Raw genomic sequence first — 24,770 nt, 5'->3', positions numbered from 1 at the left:
GAAGTATCACTTGCACATCTAGATCATATTTCTGTCATTAGGTATATAAACACCTTCCCTCTCATGGAAAAGTTAATTGAGTAATTATTAAGAAAACCAAATGGTAGTCAAATGTACTGCTAAGGAGAGAAGAGTGTAAAGAATTCAATATCTTTGTGCTTCAGATCAAATATTTTTGACTTCTGATTCTGAATTACACTTTCCCCCTGTCCCTCCAATAATATTTCTGCAGGCTGTGAATTAAACATCACTGGTTTATCCCTGGAGAAATGAATCAGTGTCTCACATGCGTATCATATTTCAATACGTGTATCATATTGAAACAGCCCCTCCTGTGCCTCATTAAAACTTTTGCTTGTTTACTTCAAGATCCCACTAGAATCTGTTCTCCACATGAATCTGCCATAAATTATCAATTTTTGAAGCACTCAATTTAAATATGCACTAACATACTTTTATTGATATTTAGCATATTAATTGAATGACTTTAGAAATTAATTTGTGGCAAAATTTGAGCATCTTTCTGTAATATTTAGAAGAGAAATAGAATGTGAAAGCTTTCAGAAAACTTTAAAATTAGTTTTTTTGTTATTTATGGAGTTGATGTAGTGCCTTTCATTAATTTCTTTGTGGAGCAATGTCTTAAACTCTTCTGCTAATGTTTTGTTTGTATGCATCATACTGAGATGCATAATTTATCCTAGGTCACATTACAATTTGTAGTATGTTTCACTACTGGTGTACCTTACAAAATAGGTGAGCTCAAGGAATCTGAACCAATGTATTTTTAAACCATTAAAAATAAATCTGCACAGTCTAGCAGCAGATGCACCCAGTATCTCTGCTTTGCTTTCAAAGAACCTTTCTTTGGTTTTGTTTAATTTTCTCTTTTATCCACATTAGCACACAATAGTCTAACTACAGATCTCTCTTTTTTGCTGCTTGGAGTGTTTACCAGCAGCACCTAATACTCTGGTCATACTATTTGCTTGTTTCTGTACTCATGGTACATAACTTTTTTTTTTTTTTTTTTTTATGTATTTGTTTATCCTTTTTCCCTTCCCATGGCTGAAGACTCAAAAAGAAAATCATCGAGAAAACACAGAAATACCACCTTTATGTAATCCAAGCAGCTGATATATTAAGGAAAGTAATAGTGATGTTTTTTCCAAATAATAACCCATGATAGTCTTCTGAAAACTGCTTCTAAGTATCTAAACCATAATCCCATAGCAGCACATACTGAATTTTAACCAGGGTAGCAATACTTTCGGTAAAAGTGATTTTGGTGAGATTGTCACTAAGATGAAAAGATAATAACTTAATTTCTAAGCAACTCTTAATTCAAACATTTTTTGGAAACTGAACATTTGAGTACTGAAGTGAAATGTCATTAAATTTAATGGAGAATGTGTTTGTCACATTTAAAACTTTTCCATCAGTCTAAGTTTGAAGTTTGTTTTTTAGTTCTTTTATGACTATTGTAACTTTTCCTGTTATTTCACAGCATTCCTATAACAGTGATTTCAAACTGTTTAGTTGTTGTACTGTTGGGGGAACATTTTGAAAGAATGATTAAATGCTCCAAGCAGTACTGAAGAAAAATCTGTTTTAATAGCTTAAAGGACAAAATGGAAAGAATAAGCTGTTCCAGTTAATGCACTGTAACATGTGTTAGGAAGTAGTAATGAATTACTACAAAGTAATGTAAAATACGATGTAGCAAACTGAACTTTGAAAATATTTTCCTGAAATATAAAAAAATAATGGATTTTTTTTTCTCACTTTACAGTGCCATATGCAAGACAAGAAATCTTTATTTTGTATCTCATATATACAGTCCTTAGAGAGCAAACCTACACTGGTCTAGTTACTGCTAAGCAAATGGATTTACCAGCTCTTGCCTATGCTTATTCAGGGATCATGGAAGAGTACTTGCAGAATTCTACTTTTTTTTTTTTTTTTTTTTTATTAAGAAACAATTTTGTATTGATTCTTTGGATGTTACTTTGCCTATGAACAGAAAAAATACCACAATTCTCATTTTTGTCTGAAATATCTCTGGAAAGAAGTATTTCCCTAATTAATAGCATTATGAGTGCTTTAAATAGGCAGTTATAGCACCTTGCTCCACAATAAAATTCTAATTATTATTTCATTAGCCCAAAGAGTGACTATGAAGAACAACAACAAAACTAAATCCATTTATAAAAATAATTTTTCTGTGGATAGTGAAAAGTATGTACAGGTCATGTATATGTCATATACAGAATGGTATTTTGTATTCTGTACCTTTTCTGTTATATATCTGCAGTCATATATGCTTGAAGCCCTGGTACATCCTTTTTCTTTTTCCCTCTCAAATCAGATAATACACTTCATAAAAATTGTTTTGAATTGCTGAAAGATTACATCTGTGAAAATCTTGAGAGAAGGAAGAAAAATGTGAAAATATAGTTTTCGAACTTGTTTAAATTATTTATCTCCAAACTCCTGAACTTTAAAACATTAAGCATTAAAAATAAAAAAAAAAAAGTCACCACTTATACATTTTACTTCTAGTCAAGATACCACTCAGGTATCTAGGCACTCGTTTTACTTACATTAACAGAGGTCATAGTATTCATCAAAACTCAGGTCAGACTTTTTTAATAAATCCATTGGCAGGATCCAAGTTTAAGTCTTTTGTAATTGCAAATAAAATTTTATTGACTTTTTAAAATGCTCAAAGCCATGAGAATGAATACTCTTACTGTTTATTTTGAGCGTAATTGATCTTTTATGATGTGTGTTGCAATTTTAAGCTTTTGTGGGTAATTTCAGTACAGTTTGTTTCCTGATATTTTTGGAAAGAGGAAATGGATGCTACTTGTTTTGAAGATTTATATAGGCATCAAGTGTGAGAATCTGTTTTTTCTTTTTTCTTTAGGAAAAATATATAATGTATATTATCATAGAATCATAGAATAGCTAGGGTTGGAAAGGGCCTTAAGATCATCTAGTTCCAACCCCCCTGCCATAGGCAGGGACACCTCATACTAAACCAAGTCACCCAAGGCTTTGTCCAACCCGGCCTTGAACACCACCAGGAATGGAGCATTCACAACCTCCCTTGGCAACCCATTCCAGTGCCTCACCACCCTTACAGTAAAGAACTTCCTCCTTATATCCAATCTAAACTTCCCCTGTTTAAGTTTTAACCTATTACCCCTTGTCCTATCACTACAGTTCCTAATATATATATTTTATGTCCCTAATATATATATATATATATATATATTATGTGATGCTCATTTGCTAGATCCTGCAGGGCTTGCTTTGTTGCTTTTAAAGTAGCTGCTGGGTCTTAGAAGGGTGAGTCAAATTGTCTGGATAACTGGAAGTTGACTCTGAATGTTTTTCTGGCTAGCATATGCAAATAATTGATGCTGAAGATGCACTAGGAATCACTTGAACAAAAAGAGCAAGAAGAAGGTGACTTGACCATATAACAACAGTCTGGTATGGTGCGCTACTATTGTAGATGAAAATATAGGTGTAAGTAAGAAAGCAAGTTGGAAGCTAAAGGCTGGGACTGTAGACTACTTGGAAGAAAACCTGAGTCCTGACCCTGACTTCCTCTTCTGTTTAAGCATTTTCTACAAGAAAGTATTTGGATAAGAAGCACATGATCTAGAAATTGTGGGCTGGCTCCTATTTCATACCAGCAGAGATATATAGGAGTATATGATAACTTCAGGCTTCCTCTGGTTTTCTGGGTCTTGCAGACTGAGAATCGCTGTCTTTATGGTAGCCTATCCAATCATGATGACTGTGTTACATGTCAATATATTGCCTGCTGGTTAGGGCATTGTTCTGAACAGTGAAAGAACACGGCTTGGAGTTCAGTTTATAATGGAATCTGTTTTCTGCTTTATAGGCTAGATCTTTAACATGTTGTTTATTTGAAAAAAGATACTAATCATATAATCACAAGCATTATATTTCATTGAACGTATCTTTGAACTTCTACTGCTTAAGAGCTTTCTGACTTCTGTGAAATTTAGGTGCTTTTCTGTTTCATCTTTATATGTCAAGGGATCCTACCATGAGTTTCTAGATTGCAATATTTGTATTTTGAGGGATCCTAGCGTGAGTTTCTTATACTGCAATATTTCTCTACATGCTTGGATGCCTAGAATTCCTAGGAAACTTTTCAGCTTTCCACAGAATTATCAAGTGATTCTTGGTAACTGCTGAACCACATGCTCTGGAAATTTCTTTGGAGAAATTAGGTGTGCAAACTTTCTAAGCCCTGCTTCAAAAATGATAATGATAGCTTTGAGTCCTACATTCTTTCCTGACTATTGTTTACCTCATTAAAACAAAACTGCCCCTCCTCCCTCAAAGAATACAAAAAACCAAGCTGCTTTTGCTTCAGCTTTTACATATGGAAGTATTAGTATTAAATAGCTGTAGCTACAGTACTGTACGAGTCAGATTCAAAATACATTGACTTTTTTAATGTCTACTTCTCACAAGTTAATCACTTTTATTTAAAAAACAACTGAAAACCTGGATAAAATTTCCTTCACTGTGTATGGTTTGGCATCTCAAATGTGATTCCAGACACAAACCAATATTTGAGAAGATGGGTGAATAACATTTGGTGGCTTAATGCAATATTGTTAACATTTATCTATGGTTAGTACTAGGTGGTTAGGGAACTGTTAGTGTTATATATTTAAGACTCTTTCTGGAATAAAAATAAATGGTTATGATTTGTATATCTTCAAACCTATAGGTAAGAATGTTTGAAGATTGTAGCTGCTCTGTAAGTAACCTATAAATGGATGGAAGACTACTGCATTAATCCTTGTGAATGTGTTTAGGCAAAACTTAATTGTAATGTTTGAAAAGTTACTGTATCATTAAAAAATGGTGCTCATGCCACAATGTGACTGATATTACTTTTCATTATGTATTAATAAAGGCCTCCTTCATAGCTGTCAGTAAACTTGTGCAGGTTGGTGCATGAAAATGATAACATAGCTATAGTGTTAAAAAATTATAGCTATTAATAAACAGTGTATGTGTGAGATCTTTACCAAATTGGTTTGATATTAGGAAAAAAAGAAAAGAAACTTCATCTTACATCTTTTTATGAGGAAATCACATTTAAAAATGAAATTATTAGTTATTGTTTCCATAACTTTGTTAACATCAGCAATACTATATTAGAATGAGATTGTGTTTAAATTTTTCTCTCCTAAATTCACATTTGAAAACCATGGAAGTTTTAGTTCTTGTATATAGTTCATATACTTGCAGTGATATTAAAAACCAATTATTTTAGCTTCAGTAATTTAAAGTAGTCTGTAAGCTTCATTCTCTCTGATTTGTCAGGTTATGATCTGAGATAATGTGGTCTCCTGTTAAGTATTTAAAGGTTTCACTTTTCAGAGGGCACGGATTGTAAAATAGCCTGTAGCTACTGTAATTAAATAGCATTCATTTCTACTGAAACAAACTTGGGACAGTACCAGAAACAAAGGAGAAAGTATTTGATTTAGTAGCAGTCAAGTTTACTAGTTTGCTTGTTTGTAGTTCTACTCAGACTCTTTTGAAGCTTGTTTGAATCTATATTTTTTCAAGCATGCAACAGTAGCTCAGGTTTTATGGCATGCATCTGTTTCAAAAGTACTCCATGCGTAAGATGAGAGACTTATGAATAACTTGTTCTGGGACTTGTGTTTGTCTAGTGGTTTTGTGTAGTTAAGCACTTTTGTAATTTCTGCAGGTTTTATCACATATTACATGGAGATGATAATGCAAAACACACGAGATAGTGATCCCTAAAATTGAATGTTTTCTGGGAGAAGAATGCTTATGACCCTTTTGTGGAATGGAAATAGAAAGTTACATCATTCAAATGGTTATCCTAGTTAAGAGCAGGACCAATTTTTGTGATTTTTGTCAAGACGTGTAACAAGCTGATTTTTTTTCTTTTTCTGTCTGGATTTTGTGTTTGAGAAAATGATTTGAAAATTGGAGAAAACCAAGATGGCTTGTGAACTAAAAGTGGTAATTCTTCAATTTTTTTATTTTTTTTTCCGATGGAAAATGCAAGCTTTTATTTTGAACAATCTCAGAGCAACTTTTTTTTTTTACTTTTTTTTTTTTTTAAATTTCAGGTTTTCCTTTTCATTGGGCAATAACATCTACATTACTTAGACTAATGTACTAAACGTATCTTTTTTAGGTAAAATATGACTGGGTTCTTTCAGTGGTTTGTTTCCAAAGAAACTGTTACTGCATCAGTATTGCACTGATGACTGGATTTTCCCTTTTGCTTATGGGAAATAATCATAGAATCATAGAATAGTCAGGGTTGCAAAGGACCTTAAGATGATCTAGTTCCAACTCCCCTGCCATGGGCAGGGACACCTCACCCTAGACCATGTCACCCCCACAACTCTGTCCAACCTGGCCTTGAACACTGCCAGGGATGAAGCATTTACCACATCTTTGGGCAACCCATTCCAGTGCCTTTCCATCCTCACAGTAACAAACTTCTTCATTGTATCTAACCTAAACTTCCCCTATTTTAGTTTGAACCATTTACCCCTTTTCCTATTGCTACAGTCCCTAATGAAGAGTCCCTCTCTAGCATCCTTGTAGGTGTCCTTCAGATACTGGAAGGCTGCCATTAGGTCTCCACGCAGCCTTCTCATCTGCAGGGTGAAAAGCCCCAATTTTCTCTGCCTGTCTTTGTATGGGAGGTTCTCTAGCTCCCTTACCACACTCATGGGCTTCTTCTGGACTTCCTTTCAGATCCTTCTTATATTGAGGACAGCAGAAGTGCACACAACTCCAAGTGGGGTCTCATGAGAGCAGAGTAGAGGGGCAGGATCATCTCCTGCAATCTGCTGGTCACACTTCTTTTGATCCAGCCAGGATACGGTTGGCTTTCTGGGCTGCGAGCGCACACTGACAGTTCGTGTTCAGTTTTCCGTTGACCAACACCCCCAAGTCCTTCTCCCCAGGGCTGCTCTGAATCTCTTCTCCACCCAACCTGTAGCTGTGCCTGGGATTGCTCCGACCCAGGTGTAGGACCTTGTACTTGGCATGGTTAAACTTCATAAGGTTGGCATCAGCCTGTCTCACAAGTGTGTTAAGGTCCCTGTGGATGGCATTCCTTCCCTGCAGCATATCAACCAAGCCACACAGCTTCGTGTCATTGGCAAACTTGATGAGGGCACACTCAATCCCACTGTCCATGTTCCTGACAAAGATGTTGAACAGGATCAGTCCCAACACTGACCCCTGAGAGACGCCACTCGTTACTGGTCTCCAGCTGGACACTGAACCTTTGACTGCAACTCTGCATGCAGCCATCCATCCAGTTCTTTATCCACTGAGTGGTCCATTTATCAGATTTATGTCTTTCCAGTGTAGAGACAAGGATGTCAAGTGAGGCAGTGTCAAACGCTTTGCACAAGTCCGGGTAGAAGATGTCAACTGCTCTACCCCTCTCCATCAGTTCTGTAACCCCATCACAGAAGGGACCAAATTGATCAGGCATGATTTGCCCTTAGTGAAGCCATGTTTGTTGTCACCAGCCACCCCCTTGTTTTTCATGTGCCTTAGCATGGTTTCCAGGAGAGTGTGCTCCATGATCGTGCCAGGCACAGAGGTGAGACTGATTGGTCTGTAGTTTCCTGGGTCTTCCATTTTCCCCTTCTGAAAAGGGGTATTATATTTCCCTTTTTCCAGTTGCTGGGAACTTCACCTGACTGCCATGATTTTTCAAATATGAACTTGTTATATAAAAGTTTTTTCCCTGTGACAACTAATGAAAATCATAGTGGATTTCAGATCCAGTAAAAGCAGTTCTGTTATATCAAGACTAATAGGGGATCTGAATTATCCTGTATGTGCCTGCATTTCTTGCTTGGGCTAGCCTGTCTTAAAAATTCCTTATCACTGTGATTCAGATGTTGATCACTACTAAAATCTAGTGAGCTTTTGTGAAGTAGTTACCATGACAGTAAAGACTTGAAGTGTTCAGCTATACAGCAGTCACCTACTGTACGCAGTCAATAAAGCTTCATGAGCTATAGATTGAACTGTAGCTACATAGTGCCATATTTCCTAGCATTACTGTTTAGGGCAGAGATAAGCTGCCACATTATTAACACTGTAAATGAAGAAGTCATATATAAGACCATTAAAGCAAGCTAAGCATTAAATACACATTTACTCCTCCTTTTAAGATTTTTGTCTCTGTTTTGAGGTGGCAGTGAAAATACGTCCATTTCCTCTAGGATGTGCTGCTAGTTGTGTAAGACAACTGATGGTTTTGCCCATCATGGGTCTATAAATCGTGTTAAATAAGACAAACCCCAACACCTGCATTTTTCAAGCTGCTAGACAGAGATAGTAATTGGCTTTGCTGCTTGTTCACATATCAATGTTAAGATGTATGACTTTTCTGTTTGCTTATCTGAGAGCAGGCAGTGCATTCCTCAATTTAACTATTAAGATGGCTTTCATCACAACAGCAATAAAGAACAGCCTGCCTGGGAGGGAACAACATGACTTGGTATGCTATGACAGCCTCAGTAAACCACTATCCCTTTATACTTAAGTATACCTGAAATGGAAAGCCAATCCTTTTCATTAATTTCTTTTCCATTTTATATAAAAAAAAAAAAAAAAAAAAAAAAAAGCAAAAAAAAAAAAAAGTAATTTGTGGCTTGTCTCCTGGTATTAAGCCAGTGGATTTACACATTTTCTTTAGAAATACTCAAAGTATCTCTTTTGCTATTATTTACATATTCAGTAACAAACATAGGAACATAACTGTAAGACCCAGGCAGTTTAAAGTTTCCAAATAAATTTCTGCTTGCATCTTATACAACACTGGAGAAAGCACTCTTTAAGCCTTCCCATTTCTGTCAGAGTCTGAACTCATTTATGTGCCTTTGCTGAGCATCCTGAAAGTGTCTGAAGCGTAGACTTCCAAGCACACTTCAAAGGGCTAGCACCTGGAGAATGAGGTGCTGCTGCATTGTGACTTTCTGATATGCAGAATGCCTGTCTGCCTAAGCTCTTGCTCTTAGTGTGTTAGTTCAATGTAAATCACTTGAATGTTGAGTTGAAAAATGGTGATGACCTGTGTGCAGAATTAGGTTGGCCAAAGCTAGCAGCTGTTACTCATTACAGAGGAGCCTGGCACTTTCAGCCATTTTGCATATTAGCAGGACATGGTCCACTTTGAGAGCCTTTTGATTGGAGTCTCTTCTTGGGGTGAAGGTTAAGATGAACCTACACCTGCTAGCATCCAAAATACTGAATTGTGTGATGTTCCTCCCCTGCTGCTTGCACAGACAGATATGGAAGTAGCATAAAGCTGAAATGAAAGTAGGCTACTGGAAGTTTGACACCCTATAGGTAGAAAACAGCCAGGAAACTGCAAGTATGCGGTTTAACCTAGATTCCTCTGGGGTTTTTATTTTTAATGCAGTGTCTATCCAGTGTAAAATGTGAAAATATTCAGGAGCAGGTATTAGAAGCTCTGTTTTCCTTCCTTCTAGCAAAATATCCTAATCACAGGACAACAGACACATGTTATTCTACCCATTTTCCTTGGGAATACAAATTTACCCTGAGGCAGACAGACCGTATGCTGCTAGCTTTGCTGGAGATACATTTATCACAGGAACAGAGAGTGTGTGAGGGAAGAAACTACTGAATGGTTGTCCTGGGTTCAGCAGTAGCAGTTATTTTTCTCCTCCTTAGTAGCTAGTGCAGTGCTGTGTTTTGATTTTTTAGCCAGGGAACAGTGTCGATAAGGCTGATGTTTTCAGTTGCTGCTCAAAAGTTTGGTCTGGCCAAGGACTTTCTGAGCCTCATGCTCTGCCAGGGAGGAGGGAAAGCTGGGAGGAAGCAGAGACGGGACACCTGACCCAAACTAGCCAAAGAGGTATTCCATACCACAGCACGTCGTGCCCAGGATGTAACAGAGAGTTACCTGGAAGGGCTAGTGGGACTGCAGGGTTGGACGAGGTATCGGTTGGGGCTCGGCTGGGGGTAGTAGGGTGAGTTATCAGTCAGCTGGTGCTGAGGTGTTGTATTCATTCCTCTTGTTATTTCCTTTATCATTATTATTATTGGTGGTAGCAGTAGTGGTTTGTGTTATACCTTAGTTACTAAACTGTTCTTATCTCAACCCGTGGGAGTTGCATTCTTTCAATTCTCCTTCCCATCCCTCCAGGAGCAGGGGGAGGGCAAGAAAGGGGGGGAGTGAGTGAACGAGGTTTGTGGTTGGGTTTAAACCATGATAGTTCCTTTTGGCACCCCAACGTGGGGCTCGAAGGGTTGAGATAACGACAGAGATGATTGGATTAATAGTTGTCACAATGCTGATTTATTGGCTCTCAAAGTTGTTTCTCTTGATCTCACAGTTTCAGAATGTAGTGCATTACTTAGAACCGGTATTTGCTGTGATAGTGTTTATCAAGTGTGGGGCTTGGGCTAAGGTTCTTGTTTCACTGTGCTTTATGGCAAAGACTTGTAATATGGGCAGGCTCCGGCAGCAGGGAGGCATGGACGTGGCCGTGGACTTGTACCTGGCCGTCTCGCTGCTCTTCACCGTCCTGGCCCTTGTCCTCGCCTCGGTCTTCTTGAGGCCGCGGGGAGCCAAGGGGGAGCGGCCCCGGGAGCCTGCGGCGGCCGAAGCGGCCCGGGAGAGCGGCCCCGGGGACCAGGCGGCGGCGGGAGCAGAGCCAGAGGCCGGGAAGGGGGCGGCTGCTGAGCGGCGGGAGGAGGCGGCGGAGGAGCCGAGCCCCGCGGCCGAGCCCAGCCCTGCGACGGCCGAGAGCATCCCCCGGCAGCCGCCCGCCGAGCCGCAGGAGGATGCAGGAGCCCAGGCAGCATTTCCCAGCAAGGCAGAGGAGGAAGAGCTGCACCCAGGGAAAGAGAAGCTGGTGGTGGGAGAGCCGGCAGGCACAGCAGCTGCACCAGCCCCAGGGACAAGTACAGCAGCATCATTGGAGAGTTCTGAAGGGTTTGAATGGCCTGTGGGTACCCTTGGGAGCTGCCTGCTGATTGTGATGGGGATCAGCATGTTGGCACACACACAGAGTGTGTTCTACCCACGACCATGCTGTCTGATCTCAAAAGTTAAGCATAGTCAGGTTTGGGTCTTGTATACGGTTAGACGACGATACAGGAGGAGCAGGAGATTTTCCCCAAGGCTGGACAGCCATGAGTGGCAGGGTGTGTGGGACAGTATGAGCGAGTATCTGGTCCCCTGAGCCCCTCCAGTGCTTTGGAAGCGTCAGAGATGGAAGGCATCTGTATGGAGTCCCCAGCAACAAGCTGCAGAAACTGCTGAAGGGGACAGTGAATTATTTTGAGCCTGGTGGGCCCATGACACTTCAGGACATCAGGGCAGATATGCAACATACAGATGAACTCATGATCGAGGGATGGACTTATCAATGGACACTATTGCCCAGGTTATTCACGAGTGTGAACACTGCACACAGCCTCTCCTGCTCTGAGAGACTGCTACAAGACATGGAGCCTGACATCATGGATCAGATGGACTCAGCAGCTTTATAGGGACTGGTCCATGCACTAAGACAAGAGTGATGGTATATTGAAAATGTGGTATCTGAGCATGACATGAATGGTATAGAATAAGGGGTGGATACTGTCCTGGGTTCAGCAGTAGCAGTTATTTTTCTCCTTCTTAGTAGCTAGTGCAGTGCCGTGATTTGATTTTTTGGCCAGGGAACATTGTTGATAAGGCTGATGTTTTCAGTTGCTGCTCGAATGTTTGGTCTGGCCAAGGACTTTCTGAGCCTCATGCTCTGCCAGGGAGGAGGGAAAGCTGGGAGGAAGCAGAGACGGGACACCTGACCCAAACTAGCCAAAGAGGTATTCCATACCACAGCACGTCATGCCCAGGATGTAACAGAGAGTTACCTGGAAGGGCTAGTGGGACTGCAGGGTTGGACGAGGTATCAGTCGGGGCTCGGCTAGGGGGAGTAGGGTGAGTTATCAGTCAGCTGGTGCTGAGGTGTTGTACTCATTCCTCTTGTTATTTCCTTTATCATTATTATTATTGGTGGTAGCAGTAGTGATTTGTGTTATACCTTAGTTACTAAACTGTTCTTATCTCAACCCGTGGGAGTTGCATTCTTTCAGTTCTCCTTCCCATCCCTCCAGGAGCAGGGAGAGGGCATGAAGGGGGGTGAGTGAGTGGACGGGCTGTGTGGTTGGGTTTAAACCACGGCAATGGTACACATGAGAAATTACATGTTATTGCCACTCACCACAGGTGAGACTTTGTCATCTTCATAAAATCGGCTTACTATGTGATGGACTGTCACTACTAGTAGGAATTACCCAGATATGAGAGGTCAAAATTAATATTTATTTGATCTTACACTGCGAGTAGTGGCTGCATCTTTGAGAGGGAATTCTCCGTCTCAAGAATTTAGAAATAAGCAGAATGAAAAATACAGGAATAAAGAAGGAAGATTATATTTACCTTCAAGCACATTGAAATAAGAAATCTTCCAGCGTAAATAATTCAGGTAGAAGAAAGAGATGTTGTAATGCTATTTTTCTTTATGAATCCATTGTAAGTTAGGGTGTGTATATATATATTTAATATCTGTTTGTGTTCTACTGGGTTATTCAGATATATTTGAACTGCTTTCTGGATGCCTTAGAAAAGCCTGTAAAATCTACCTTAATTTTAATTATGTTCATGGAAATGTCTTTTGATTTTTCTTGTCCCTGAGTATCTATACTTTTTATTTATTCACTAGCTTTTAGCTTTCTGCAGCAATTTTTAAATATTTCCCCAAATTAAAATAAGATCTTCTTATTATGTCACAGTTTGATGTATAATGTTTAGATGCTGTAAGTCTTAAGCAGTCCTGTCTGACTGTGTTTTCCTGAACAGAGTACTTCCTTAATATCAAAAGCAGTGGTTGCCTTTCTTATTAATATTGAATAATCGTGAAAACAAATATGGTATTTTTTTTCATTTTTTGTGTACTATGCTTATGTTTATCTAAATGTTATCCAAGCATCTTTTGCTTTAGCTTCTATAGTATTGTTAAAATTGGTTACATATGCATTCTACGCTCAATCAGTTTGGATCGTTTCCCCAGATATCTATTTTTTGCTTAAGCAAATGCCTTTCCCATCAGTGTCTCATTCTCAGTTTTAAATGATTAATGTTTAAATAATTATTAATCACATCTCACCTCAGTGGTTAGTTCTTGTGCTTTTAAACCAATATTATTTCAGCATCTGCTCCTAGGGTTCTCAGCAACAATTGGAGAGTTCATCTGCAGGAAGAAAATTAACACCTCTGTCCTATAGTGAGAAGTGGGTTGGAAGAGGCAGCAGAATTACAAAACTGAAAAGCCTTTTCAAATTTAATAATGTCAGAAAAGGAGAATCTATGAGTAAATACACAGGTTTTCACTGAGGTTAGCTTGGTTTATTGGTGGGTTATTTATGGTTTGTCCCAGACCTTACCAAAATAATGAGATAATGTCATAAGTTGCACTGCATGAGGTTTATTAAGTTTGTTTTTTCCTTTCTTCTTTCACTAACAGGAGGTATTTTTGAGTGTGTGGAGTCTGGCCCAATGGGAGCAGAAGAATTAGCCTTCAGATTTGCTGTGAACACAATCAACAGAAATAGAACTCTTCTGCCAAACACCACATTAACATATGACACCCAAAAGATAAATCTCTATGACAGTTTTGAAGCATCCAAAAAAGGTAACCTTTTGCATATTTAATTATTTTAATGAGCAACTAGGGCTCACCTAGTTTAGCGACCTGAAAAAATGTCTGTTCAATAAAGCCATATGCAATGATACTGCATAAGTTTGTGGCTGACATCAAAGAACTGCTTTGAAGATTGCTCCTGGAAGGCTGTAATTGTAACTGCTTACAAATTATATTGTCATCTTTGTTCCCACTGCCCCCGTCTAAAAGTTATATCTTTAAATACTTAAAATCTGAAATATTTTTTTCTGAGCATTGTGACCAACTCTTTTGGAGTGAGAAAACACTATCTCCAGACTTTTTCCTGAAAAATGCGAAGTGCCCCCAAATTCTAGCGAACCTACAAGAAGGCTCCAATTCAATTTTAAGCATCCAATTACTTCAAGTGCATCTCCACAAATACCTTTAGCATATGAATGCCTTGTGCAGTTAATCAGGTGTGTACTTCAAAGTGGAGCAAGTAGTTGTAATTTCATGTATTTTATGTTAACATAGGATAGAATAGAGTCATAGAATAGTTAGGTTTGGAAAAGACATCAAGATCATCTAGTTCCAACCCCCCTGCCATGGGCAGGGACACCTCACACTAAACCATCTCACCCAAGGCTTTGTCCAATCTGGACTTGAGCACTGCCAGGGATGGAGCACTCACAACTTCCCTGGGCAGCCGATTCCAGTGCCTCACCACCCTCACAGGAAAGAACTTCCTCCTTATATCCAGTCTAAACTTCCCCTGTTTAAGTTTTAACCTATTACACCTTGTCCTGTCACTACAGTCCCTGATGAAGAGTCCCTCCCCAGCATCCCTATAGGCCCCCTTCAGATGCTGGAAGGCTGCAATGAGGTCTCCACACAGCCTTCTCTTCTCCAGGCTGAACAGCCCCAACTTCCTCAACCTGTCTTCATACGGAAGGTGCTCCAGTCCCCTGGTCATCCTCGTGGCCCTCCTCTTGACTTGTTCCAAGAGTTCCATGTCCTTTTTATGTTGAGGACACCAGAACTGCACACAATACTCCAGGTGAGGTTTCACAAGAGCAGAGTAGAGGGGCAGAATCACCTTTGACCTGTTGGTCACGCTTCTTTTGATGCAGCCCAGGATACGGTTGGCTTTCTGGGCTGCGAGCGCACACTGCCGGCTCATGTTCATTTTCTCATTGACCAGCACCCCCAAGTCCTTCTCTGCAGGGCCGCTCTGAATCTCTTCTTTGCCCAATCTGTAGCTGTGACTGGGATTGCTCCAACCCAGGTGTAGGACCTTGCACTTGTCATGACTGAACTTCATAAGGCTGGTATCAGCCCACCTCACAAGCGTGTCAAGTTCTGTCTGAATGGCATCCCTTCCCTGCAGCATATCAACCGAACCACACAGCTTGGTGTCATTAGCAAGCTTGCTGAGGGTGCACTTAATCCCACTGTCCATGTCAGCAATGAAGATGTTAAACAAGACCGGTCCCAACACCGATCCCTGAGGGACACCACTTGTTACTGGTCTCCAGCTGGACATTGAGCCATTGACCACACAACTCTTTGTGTGCGGCCATCCAGCCAGTTCTTTTTCAACCGAGTGGTCCACCTGTCAAATTGATATCTCTCCAATTTAGAGACAAGGATGTCATGCAGGACAGTGCCGAACGCTTTGCACAAGTCCACGTAGATGACATCAACTGCTCTACCCATGTCCATTGGTTCTGTAGCCCTATCATAGAAGGCTACCAAATTGGTCAGGCAGCATTTCCCCTTAGTGAAGCCATGCTGGCTGTCACCAAGCACCTTGTTGTTTCTCATGTGCCTTAGCATGCCTTCCAGGAGAATCTGCTCCAAGATTTTGCCAGGCACAGAGGTGAGACTGACTGCTCTGTAGTTCCCTGGGTCATCCATTTTCCCCTTCTTCAAAATGGGGGTTATATTTCCCTTTTTCCAGTCATCAGGAACTTCACCTGACTGCCATGATTGAACTTCACCTGACTGCCATGATTTTTCAGATATGATGGCCAATGGCTTAGCAACTTCATTCGCCAGCTCCTTCAGGACCCGTGGATGGATTTCATCAGGTCCCATGGACTTGTGCACATTCAGATTTTTAAGATGGTCTCGAAACCAATCCTCTCCTACAGATAACCTCCCCTAAATATTAAATCTCTTCTTAAGAATATTGCTATCAGGTAAATGTCTAGGTCTAATTTCAGCAGTTTTCTCCTAGGTATAAATATTTTTTTTAAACAAAAATTAAAACAAATCTATTTGTAAACATTTTTTCTAAATTTTCAAATCTTGGATTCTTACACAAATTGCAGTTTCCATATTGCTTTACCTTCAAATCCATGACAGTAGATGTAAGTTGTACTGCATCATTGCCGTATCATAAAAGCACAAACCCCAACAAGTTCAATACGTATTTACAGAAGAAAATACAATGCTTGGTGTCAGAATTCAGTAGGACTGAATTTTGCATTGTACCATATGTTCTTTGAAAAAACTTTTTTTCCATAAATTGAAGAGACTATTTCCTCTTATAAATGCTACATATGGAAAAGCTGCTGTGTCAGGATGAATGTACACTTAAGTACACTGTAAGTGGAATATTATGGTGATTAAAAAATTTAGTTTAGAAATTACAAATATTTTTTTCTGTTTTACTGTAACTTACAAAGTTAATATTGCTAACCTATTTTGTCTCTTTGTCTCCTAAATAGACAATTCTAACACAGGCTGTTGTTTTTAGGTACGAAAACATACAGTATCCGTATTTGTACAGAAGTACGCACAGTTTGGTCATTGCAAAGTGCAACCTTTGATTTATGAAAAATATTAAGAACCAAATATTTATGCCTAGCAAGATAATTTCTTTGCAGAGGAGAGTTTGTGAAGAAATAAAAGGAAAACAAAAGTTTTTAAAAAGTCTTTTTGAGTTGTTGTTCTGGTGATTTGTTTCATAGATTAAAGTAGGTTCTGGGAAAGACTACTTTCTTTTCCATCTTTGCCAATGAATAAATAAATTCTGGCCTCTTCTTTTTCCTTTCCTCCTCATCTTCCAAATTCAGGTGTTTACTGACTCCAGAACACACTGTCCTGTGAAATTCAATAGGACAAAGTCAATTCCTGAGGGAGTGTGTAGAGAGCAGAGAAATTTATTCTGTGATATTTAATTCTTTAAGCCTTTCCTGAGACAATACAACTACTTTCAGGCCTTAAATGAGGCTTGCTTGAAAGTGAAAGCTAGCATGTCGCTGATTCTTGATAGACTGTAGTAGCTGAAGTTAGAATGGCAACATGCTATTGATTGGACATATTGAATAGATTGTATATATTCATTGCTCCCACTTGCATCTTGAATGAGAATGCAACTTTTTATTTGTAACTGGTCAGACTGTATAAAAAGCTGTATAGTTTTTCAATGTTAATAGTCTTTTGCTTCATTAATTCACAATACAGCCAACCACATTTGTGCTAGCAGGCGCTTTAGTTCAGAATTAAAGGCTAAAGGTCAACATAAAATGATTCATTTATGATGGTTCCAAAGTAGAGTTTTAACAGTGAGGCTTAAACATTTGACTCATTTTGTGGCTCATGATTATGACTATTAGCGAGCAGGCAGAAGCTGCATCAAAAATAGCCTGTTTAGATCTCTTTGTAACACATAGTTTTGAAGTTGAATATAAATGAAATATTAATGATTTTTCAAAGGTAGTATACGAAAGAGCAATTTGAAGGTAAGACGGTATTACCCAGATCCTGTTTCAGTGAAGAATAATGTAAATGTAAACAAAATATCCCCAATGCACTAGTAAAATTGGTATGTGTCTGATAGAGCCAGTGCCATATTAAATCACATGTGAAAGCATTGCATTATTCAAATCGCAGAAACAGAAGGGGAAAAAAAAAAGCCTATTGAAAAGCCATCTGGTAGCTATGGCTGTTGTTAGTGATCCCGTTTACTGACATTTGCATAAAGCTTGTTGATTACCCTTAAGAAGGGCAATATTAGCATAAATGTTTTTTTATCAAGCTAGTAATTTAGGCCCTGATCCGATGCTCAGAAATGCGATGGAGATCCCGTATGTGTACGAAAAGTTCATTTAAATCAAAGCGCTCTTTAGTAATGAAAAGGTGTGCCAGCATAGTTTCTGGAATGCACTTGAAAGACAACAATATTTTCATCCTGGTGAAAAGGCTGTGCACAATACCTTTTCAGCAAATCAAAATTAGTTTAATGTGGCAAAATGTGTTTCCACTGCGTGTTTCCTCAGCTGCCAGGAATACTGATGCTAGAGTAACATATTAATTAATCAAACCTCATACAAATACTTGCATAGATTGGATTAAGAAGATACTTTTCATTAATTCTCTCTACTAAATAGGGTATTTTCTTTGAAGACAGAGTCTGATGTTTTTCTGATCTGCATACTCATAAAGGTTATGTCTGTGGTAATGATCTAAACAGGAGAAGGGCATGGGCTGAAACACCGATCTGCACTATTGACTAGTTTTCCTGCATTCTTTTTTGGCGTGTCCCAACTAATATTCTACAAAATAATACTGGAGCATACTGTGGGAGATAATAAATGACCAGAGACCAATAATGCATTGTATAGGTAGGGCCACCCTATGTTGGAAAGAGGAGAGCTAAGCTACTTGAATGCAGCAGTATTGTGTCAGTGACTCTTAGGGTCAGTTTTATCTGTTAATGTAGGTATAGGAAAACTTGAGTATTTCCAGTGTTTCAGAAGGGACATTGATTTTTTTTATTTATCTATTTATTTTTAATTTGCATTAATTTTTAATTTTAAGGAGAATGTTGTCATTTAAATTTTGCTAGTCAACATGCCTACTTTTCAGATACAGAAATTCAAATGCCCATTTCAATGAAATTAGTCGTTTGCCTAATAACTGGAATCTACTTAACACATACAATTTCCAAGTAGTTGGGATCTCAGTAGAAATAGTGTTTGGTTGAGAAAGACTGTCCCATATGGACCTTTTCCAAATGTATGATGCATCTGAGCACAAATCTCTTGTGTCTTTTAGAAGATGCACAATTGCTGGCCTTTGTGACTTCCACTGGCATAGAGGTGTTTATTAAATGTAGCCAAACATTATTTTAATGTAAGTGTTGTTATTCATCAACTCATAGTGAAAGCTTAGAAATGTATTCTAAAATTGAAATCTGTGTAGAGTGAAAGGGTAACACAATAAGGGAGCTCTGTCAGCAGTGCACTTGCATTTCATGGAGTGCCTATTATATGAAATGCGCAGTACCTTCTGGCACATTGCTTTCTTTCCTCTCATCATTGACAGACTTCTGTCTCCTCTTCAGCCTGCGATCAGCTGTCCCTTGGGGTGGCTGCCATCTTCGGACCATCCCATAGCTCTTCAGCTAATGCTGTGCAATCCATCTGCAACGCTTTGGGTGTTCCACATATCCAGACCCGCTGGAAACATCAGGTGTCAGACAACAAGGACTCCTTCTATGTCAGCCTCTACCCAGATTTCTCTTCACTCAGCCGTGCCATACTTGACCTTGTGCAGTTCTTCAAGTGGAAAACAGTAACTGTTGTTTATGATGACAGCACTGGTAAGGCTAAAGCATTAGACTATGTGCAGATATATTCACTTGTACAAAGACAGGGAGGAGGGGTTTCACTACTCATATTTCTTAAGAGAATTAAACCATAACAATTTCTATCAGCAAGGTAGTGTATAGCAAATAATGTATATTTATTAGTATAAGTATTCTCATAAGTATGACTTGGTGAATTCTGTGTTTGAGCTCACAACTGTCAGTAACATCAGTCACACTATCTGAATTTTCTGAAGTGTCTTAACACTTGTGAATAACTATGTCTTTTAATTTTATTTAAAGCTTTTAATTCTGAAGAAAAATGTGGTAACTTGAGAGATGTACTAGTATGTCTGGTGAAACAGAAGAGCTAAATTCTAGCACTGCTTCTGACATTAGTTAAGGTAGAAAACAGATGCCATATGTGTTTGCAATTTCAGTATCTGCTTTTTTTTCAGAGAGAATTCTAGAAGGAGCTCTGGTTTTAGCTGCTAGAAATTGAAACCAAAAGAGGTTTGAAGGCTTGTTTTGCAGATGAGTTCCATGAGTTAAAAATTAACTCCTGACTTTCCAGCAGAAACATACCAATTTGCTACCTTTCCCTTACCTTACTCGAAAATTTGTTTTGCCTTAAGGAAAGTTGACAATGAATAAGGAGACTCAGGTGTTTAGTTTATTTTAAAAACATGAAGAATTATTTCAGGAAATACTTACTCTACATTTTTATTTCTTTCTGGATGGCTCGACCCTTCATGTTAGGACACTGGTTGATCCTGCTGATAAACTGTCATGCAAGCTACAGCATCTTTTTTTCTGGAAATCTGTTGCTGTTTGAAGAGACAGAAAAAATAATCAGTTTAAAAAAGCTAATCCTCTCTTTTGTGGCATTTGCTGTAAGTAAATTAAAATTCTACTTTAAGACTGTCAAGCTCTCTTTATTAGTCAACATCTTCTGTGGATAATTCAAAGAATTCAAAAGCAGGACACACTGCTGGGAAGTCCACAGCATCTCTTGCCTTAGAAGTACAGATGGGAACAACTCTTAGCTGTGAGAAACTGTCAATCTTAAAGAAGTAGATTTATTTGTTAGATAAATTAGATAAATTTGTTAGATAAATTGTGTTAGAATGCAATGGCAAACCAGTGTTATTTGAGACGAGGGGTGGGAGGGGAGGAATCATTTGAAACGTAGTTGTTACCTCAGAGGTATTTTGCCATGGGATAAGATAAATATTCAGATATTCAGGTGTGAACCTAGGGCTAAAGCTGAATATGATGGTTTCAGGTAATATTTAGAAACAGTGTTGTAAGAATCCTTGTGCCATTGAAGAGAATTCAAATCCATTAAAATTAATGCAGCCAGAAAACCATCACTGTTTGCATGTTTCTTCCATTTGGCCAAAGATTCCGCAATCCAAGATAGATATCATTCTTATTTCTTCCTCCTTTGTTTCTCTTTTAATCACCCACATTTTACTCTCCTTTATTAAAAAGTTTAGGATGATTATTTATTTTTTTTTAGCTTTTAAGGATTTTTTTTTTCTTCAAATGTACTTCATCTGCTATACAGAAACAAATTTGGAATGAGGCTCTAGAAAAAATTTCTTGCTAGTCTGAGGGTAAGTGTTGCTTCTTGTGATCATTCGAAGTGACAAAGTATATTCCTTTTAACTAGAATTTCCCATAAAAAAAAAAAAAAAGGAAAAAAATCATCCCCTCTCCCACCTTCCCCCCATCCCCCCAAAATAAAAAAACATCAAAACCTAGCAGGATGTAATGAGAGGTTAGATAACTTTGTTGTTTTTTTTTTTTTTCCTTAAAGTAATTTATGGTGTCTTTGTTAATTAAATACCACTAATCTGTCCCTGGATACTAATTAAGTCTTTTCAGATTTACAGATCTGTTATAATCAATTGTCTTTAAGAAAGAAAAGTGGGAAAATGCAGTATGTTCATCAGATGCATGTCCTAATGATTTTGATTGGTCTCAAAACAGTAACTTAATTTCAAGTACATATTCTAATCTCTGTGCTAAATAAAACAGACTAGATTAATTCTAAACAAATCTGTAATGTTACAGAATTCCTAAACAAAGAAATATGGACAGTTAGGTGCTTTGGCCTTTAAATTATAGTGGCAGTTATATTGCCAACTACTGCTTTATGAAGATCAAGTTGATATAAACAGGGCTCTAAGGTTTTTCTTAATTAACATTTGTTTTGGTCTTGGGTGAATGAGTATAAACACCAAAAATCTGTTGCATCTATGAACAGAAGCCAAAGTAAAAGCTGGAAAATATTACTTCAGAAATAAAAATGTTTTGTTTTGGTTTTCAGTATTGAACTCTGTGTTTTAATTCAGATGAAGGAAAAAGATGCCATTTTGTTGATATTTTTATGGTAATGTACAGATAGCATTGATTCATAAATAAAATTACAATTTCTTTCTTTGGACCAGTATTTAGCGTTGTTGTAGCCTCACCTTGTGTACTGAATGCAGTTCCATGCCTTGCAATTTAAAAAGAATATTAAGGTACTTGAATGCGCCTGGAGGAGGTCAATGAAGCTAGTGAAAGTCTGGAAGGCATGATGAGCAACTGAGGACACTGAGTTTGTCTAGTCTGGAGAGAAAGAGGCTGAGGCATGACCTCATTGTTCTCTACAGCTTCCTGAGGAGAGGAAGTGGAGAGGGAGGTGCTGAGCTCTTCTCACTGATATCCAGTGACAAAACTGGATAAGGAATGCATGAAGCTGCATCAGGGAGGTTCAGACTTGACATCAGGAAGCATTTCTTTACCAAGACACTGGAACCTTCCTGTCAGTATTTAAGAGGCATTTGGACAATGCTGTTAATAATATGCGTTTACCCTTGGTCGGCCTTGAATTGGTCAGGCAGTTGGACTAGATGATTGTTGTAGGTCCCTTCCAGATGAACTATTCCATATTTCACATATGTTATTTCTAGATTTCTTACATCTTGTTGTTCAGTGTGTGTGAGAAGGTTTCCTCCCCTTTGTTTTTTCCTGTACTACTACAAAACAGGATACTCATCTTTGCAGTTAATGTAACTTTACATTAAGGGGAATTAAAGGGTGAAATGGATGTGGGGTGATGGCAGACGGGCAGTAATGCTAGAAGATGAAGGAAAAAAACCCTAAGTGATTCAAAGGCAAGGGAGAAAAATTCTCTTTAAGGGGAACATACATAGCACACTATGAAGGTGAGAAAAAGTGAGAAAGAAACTTTAGAGAGCATTCAGCTGAGGAGGACAACAGAAATTGAGATGGTCTAAAAAGCTTGCTCATCTTTTCTGTAAATGAATTAAGCAACATCTCAACTTATGTGAAAAGGTGTTCTTGTTTATAAACACATCAGTATAACTAAAGGTCTAAGCATAATAAGAGAGAAGGAATGAAATTAGTTGAGAATGCTGCATTTGAACTTTTGACAACTGATACAGTAACAGTGCATTTCACTTGAATTTAGAAGACAAGACTTTCATCTTGGTGATATATAGCAGAAAATTACAAAATTACAAACCGACGTGGCTGGCACACAGTAGAATATTATTCAAATTTTGAAATCTAAGGGTAAAGTTTGTTCAGGAATAGATGATGGACAGAAACAGGGAGAGATTTCTTGGAGATAATCTGGGGTGCTCAGTCCATAATACAGTAGGAGACATCTGCTGAGAGCAACAGTGTAATTATAAAGATCATGAAGGAGTATTATTATTGTGATTTGCATTGCTCTCGGTCAAGATCCAAAACAAACCATGAAACCAAGAAAATCAGGTGGACAGGGCTTTTTCTTCCCATCCTGTTCAGAGTCATCTAACAAAAGTAACCAAAGGCAAGGCTTCACTATCGACAAATATATCAAACCAGGTGTTTACTGGGAAAAGGAGTACAGAAGGACTTAACAGTATTCTGAGAAAGAGTTTGTTGTGGTTTAAGGCCAGCCATAACTAAGAACCACGCAGCTGTTCTCTCACTCCCCCTCTTTTCTCCCTGCTGCTTCTGGAGGGATGGGTAGGAGAATTGAAAGACTGTAACTCCCACAGGCTGAGATAAGAACAGTCCAGTAAATAAGGTACACAGAATCACAGAATCACAGAATCCCAAGGGTTGGAAGGGACCTAAAAAGATCATCTAGTCCAACCCCCCTGCAAGAGCAGGGTAACCTACAGTACATCACACAGGAACTTGTCCAGGCGGGCCTTGAATATCTCCAGTGTAGGAGACTCCACAACCCCCCTGGGCAACCTGTTCCAGTGCTCTGTCACTCTTACAGTAAAGAAGTTCTTCCTGATGTTAACGTGGAACTTCCTATGTTCCAGTTTACACCCATTGCCCCTTGTCCTATCACTGGATATCACTGAAAAAAGCCTAGCTCCATCATCCTGACACCTACCCTTTACATATTTGTAAACATTGATGAGGTCACCCCTCAGTCTCCTCTTTTGCAAGCTAAAGAGACCCAGCTCCCTCAGCCTCTCCTCATAAGGGAGATGTTCCACTCCCTTAATCATCTTTGTGGCTCTGCGCTGGACTCCTTCAAGCAATTCCCTGTCCTTCTTGAACAGAGGGGCCCAGAACTGGACGCAAAAACCCACTACTGCTATCACCAATAATAATGATGATAAGGGAAATAGCAAGGGAAGAGAATACAACTGCTCAGCACCCGCTGACTGATACCCAGCCCGACTGAGCAGTGATCTAACCCTTCTGGGTAACTGCCCCAAGTTTATATAGTGGGCATGATGTGTTGTAGTATGGAATACTTCTTTGATTAATTTGGGTCAGGTGTCCTGTCCCTGCTTCCTCCCAGCTTCCCCTCCTCGCTGGCAGAGCATGAGACTCAGAAAGTCCTTGGTCAGAGTAAACATTACTGAGCAGCAACTAAAAACATTGGTGTTATCAGTGCTGTTCCCAGGCCAAAAGTCAAAAACACAGCACTGCACCAGCTGCTAAGAAGGAGAAAGAATGACTGCTACTGCTGAACCCAGGACAGAGTTATAATGTTTAATACTGAAAAATACAGTCTGAATGTCCAAGTATGAGATGCTCTTGTGATATTTCTGATAGTGAATTAGATAGAGAATGGGAAATAATGGCTTATTGTTAGAGAAATGCAAAACAGCAAAATATAGCGAATAGAATTCAAGAAAGTTAATATCATTAAAACTGGAATTCCTCCCAACAGCGTTAATTTGAGTCTAAACCAAAGAAGTTTCAAATCAGTTGATAATTTTTTGAGTAATACTGAAATTGCATAAAACAAAACAACAGCAGTCAAGGACCTGTTAATAATTACCTTTTGAAAACTCATGGATGATATATGAAGTTCTAGAAATCTGTAAAAGGTAGACAAGCTCAGATTTATTGCAACTTAGACCTTAAAACTGGGT

At 38.8% G+C, this 24,770-nt stretch overlaps 1 protein-coding gene across 8 annotated transcripts in view; it reads left to right on the top strand.

Moving 5' to 3' along the window:
* The window catches only part of GRIK2 (glutamate ionotropic receptor kainate type subunit 2), a 405,316-nt gene that overhangs the window by 124,405 nt on the left and 256,141 nt on the right, over positions 1-24,770 (top strand). For 6 of the 8 annotated variants that reach the window (XM_065681155.1, XM_065681154.1, XM_065681157.1 and 3 more), the window contains 2 exons: positions 13,629-13,796; positions 19,120-19,377. In XM_065681155.1, coding sequence (XP_065537227.1) covers positions 13,661-13,796; positions 19,120-19,377 — 394 coding nt within the window. In that variant the 5' untranslated portion in view covers positions 13,629-13,660. Of the gene's footprint in view, positions 1-11,990; positions 12,012-13,628; positions 13,797-19,100; positions 19,378-24,770 lie in introns of those variants that run through there. The other 2 variants (XM_065681159.1, XM_065681161.1) reach the window with 2 other exon arrangements.

Source organism: Lathamus discolor, chromosome 5 (genome assembly GCF_037157495.1).
Source record: "Lathamus discolor isolate bLatDis1 chromosome 5, bLatDis1.hap1, whole genome shotgun sequence".
NCBI classification, from domain to species: domain Eukaryota; kingdom Metazoa; phylum Chordata; class Aves; order Psittaciformes; family Psittacidae; genus Lathamus; species Lathamus discolor.
Note: the sequence above shows the minus strand (reverse complement) of the source record. Positions and strands in the feature narration are given on the sequence as shown.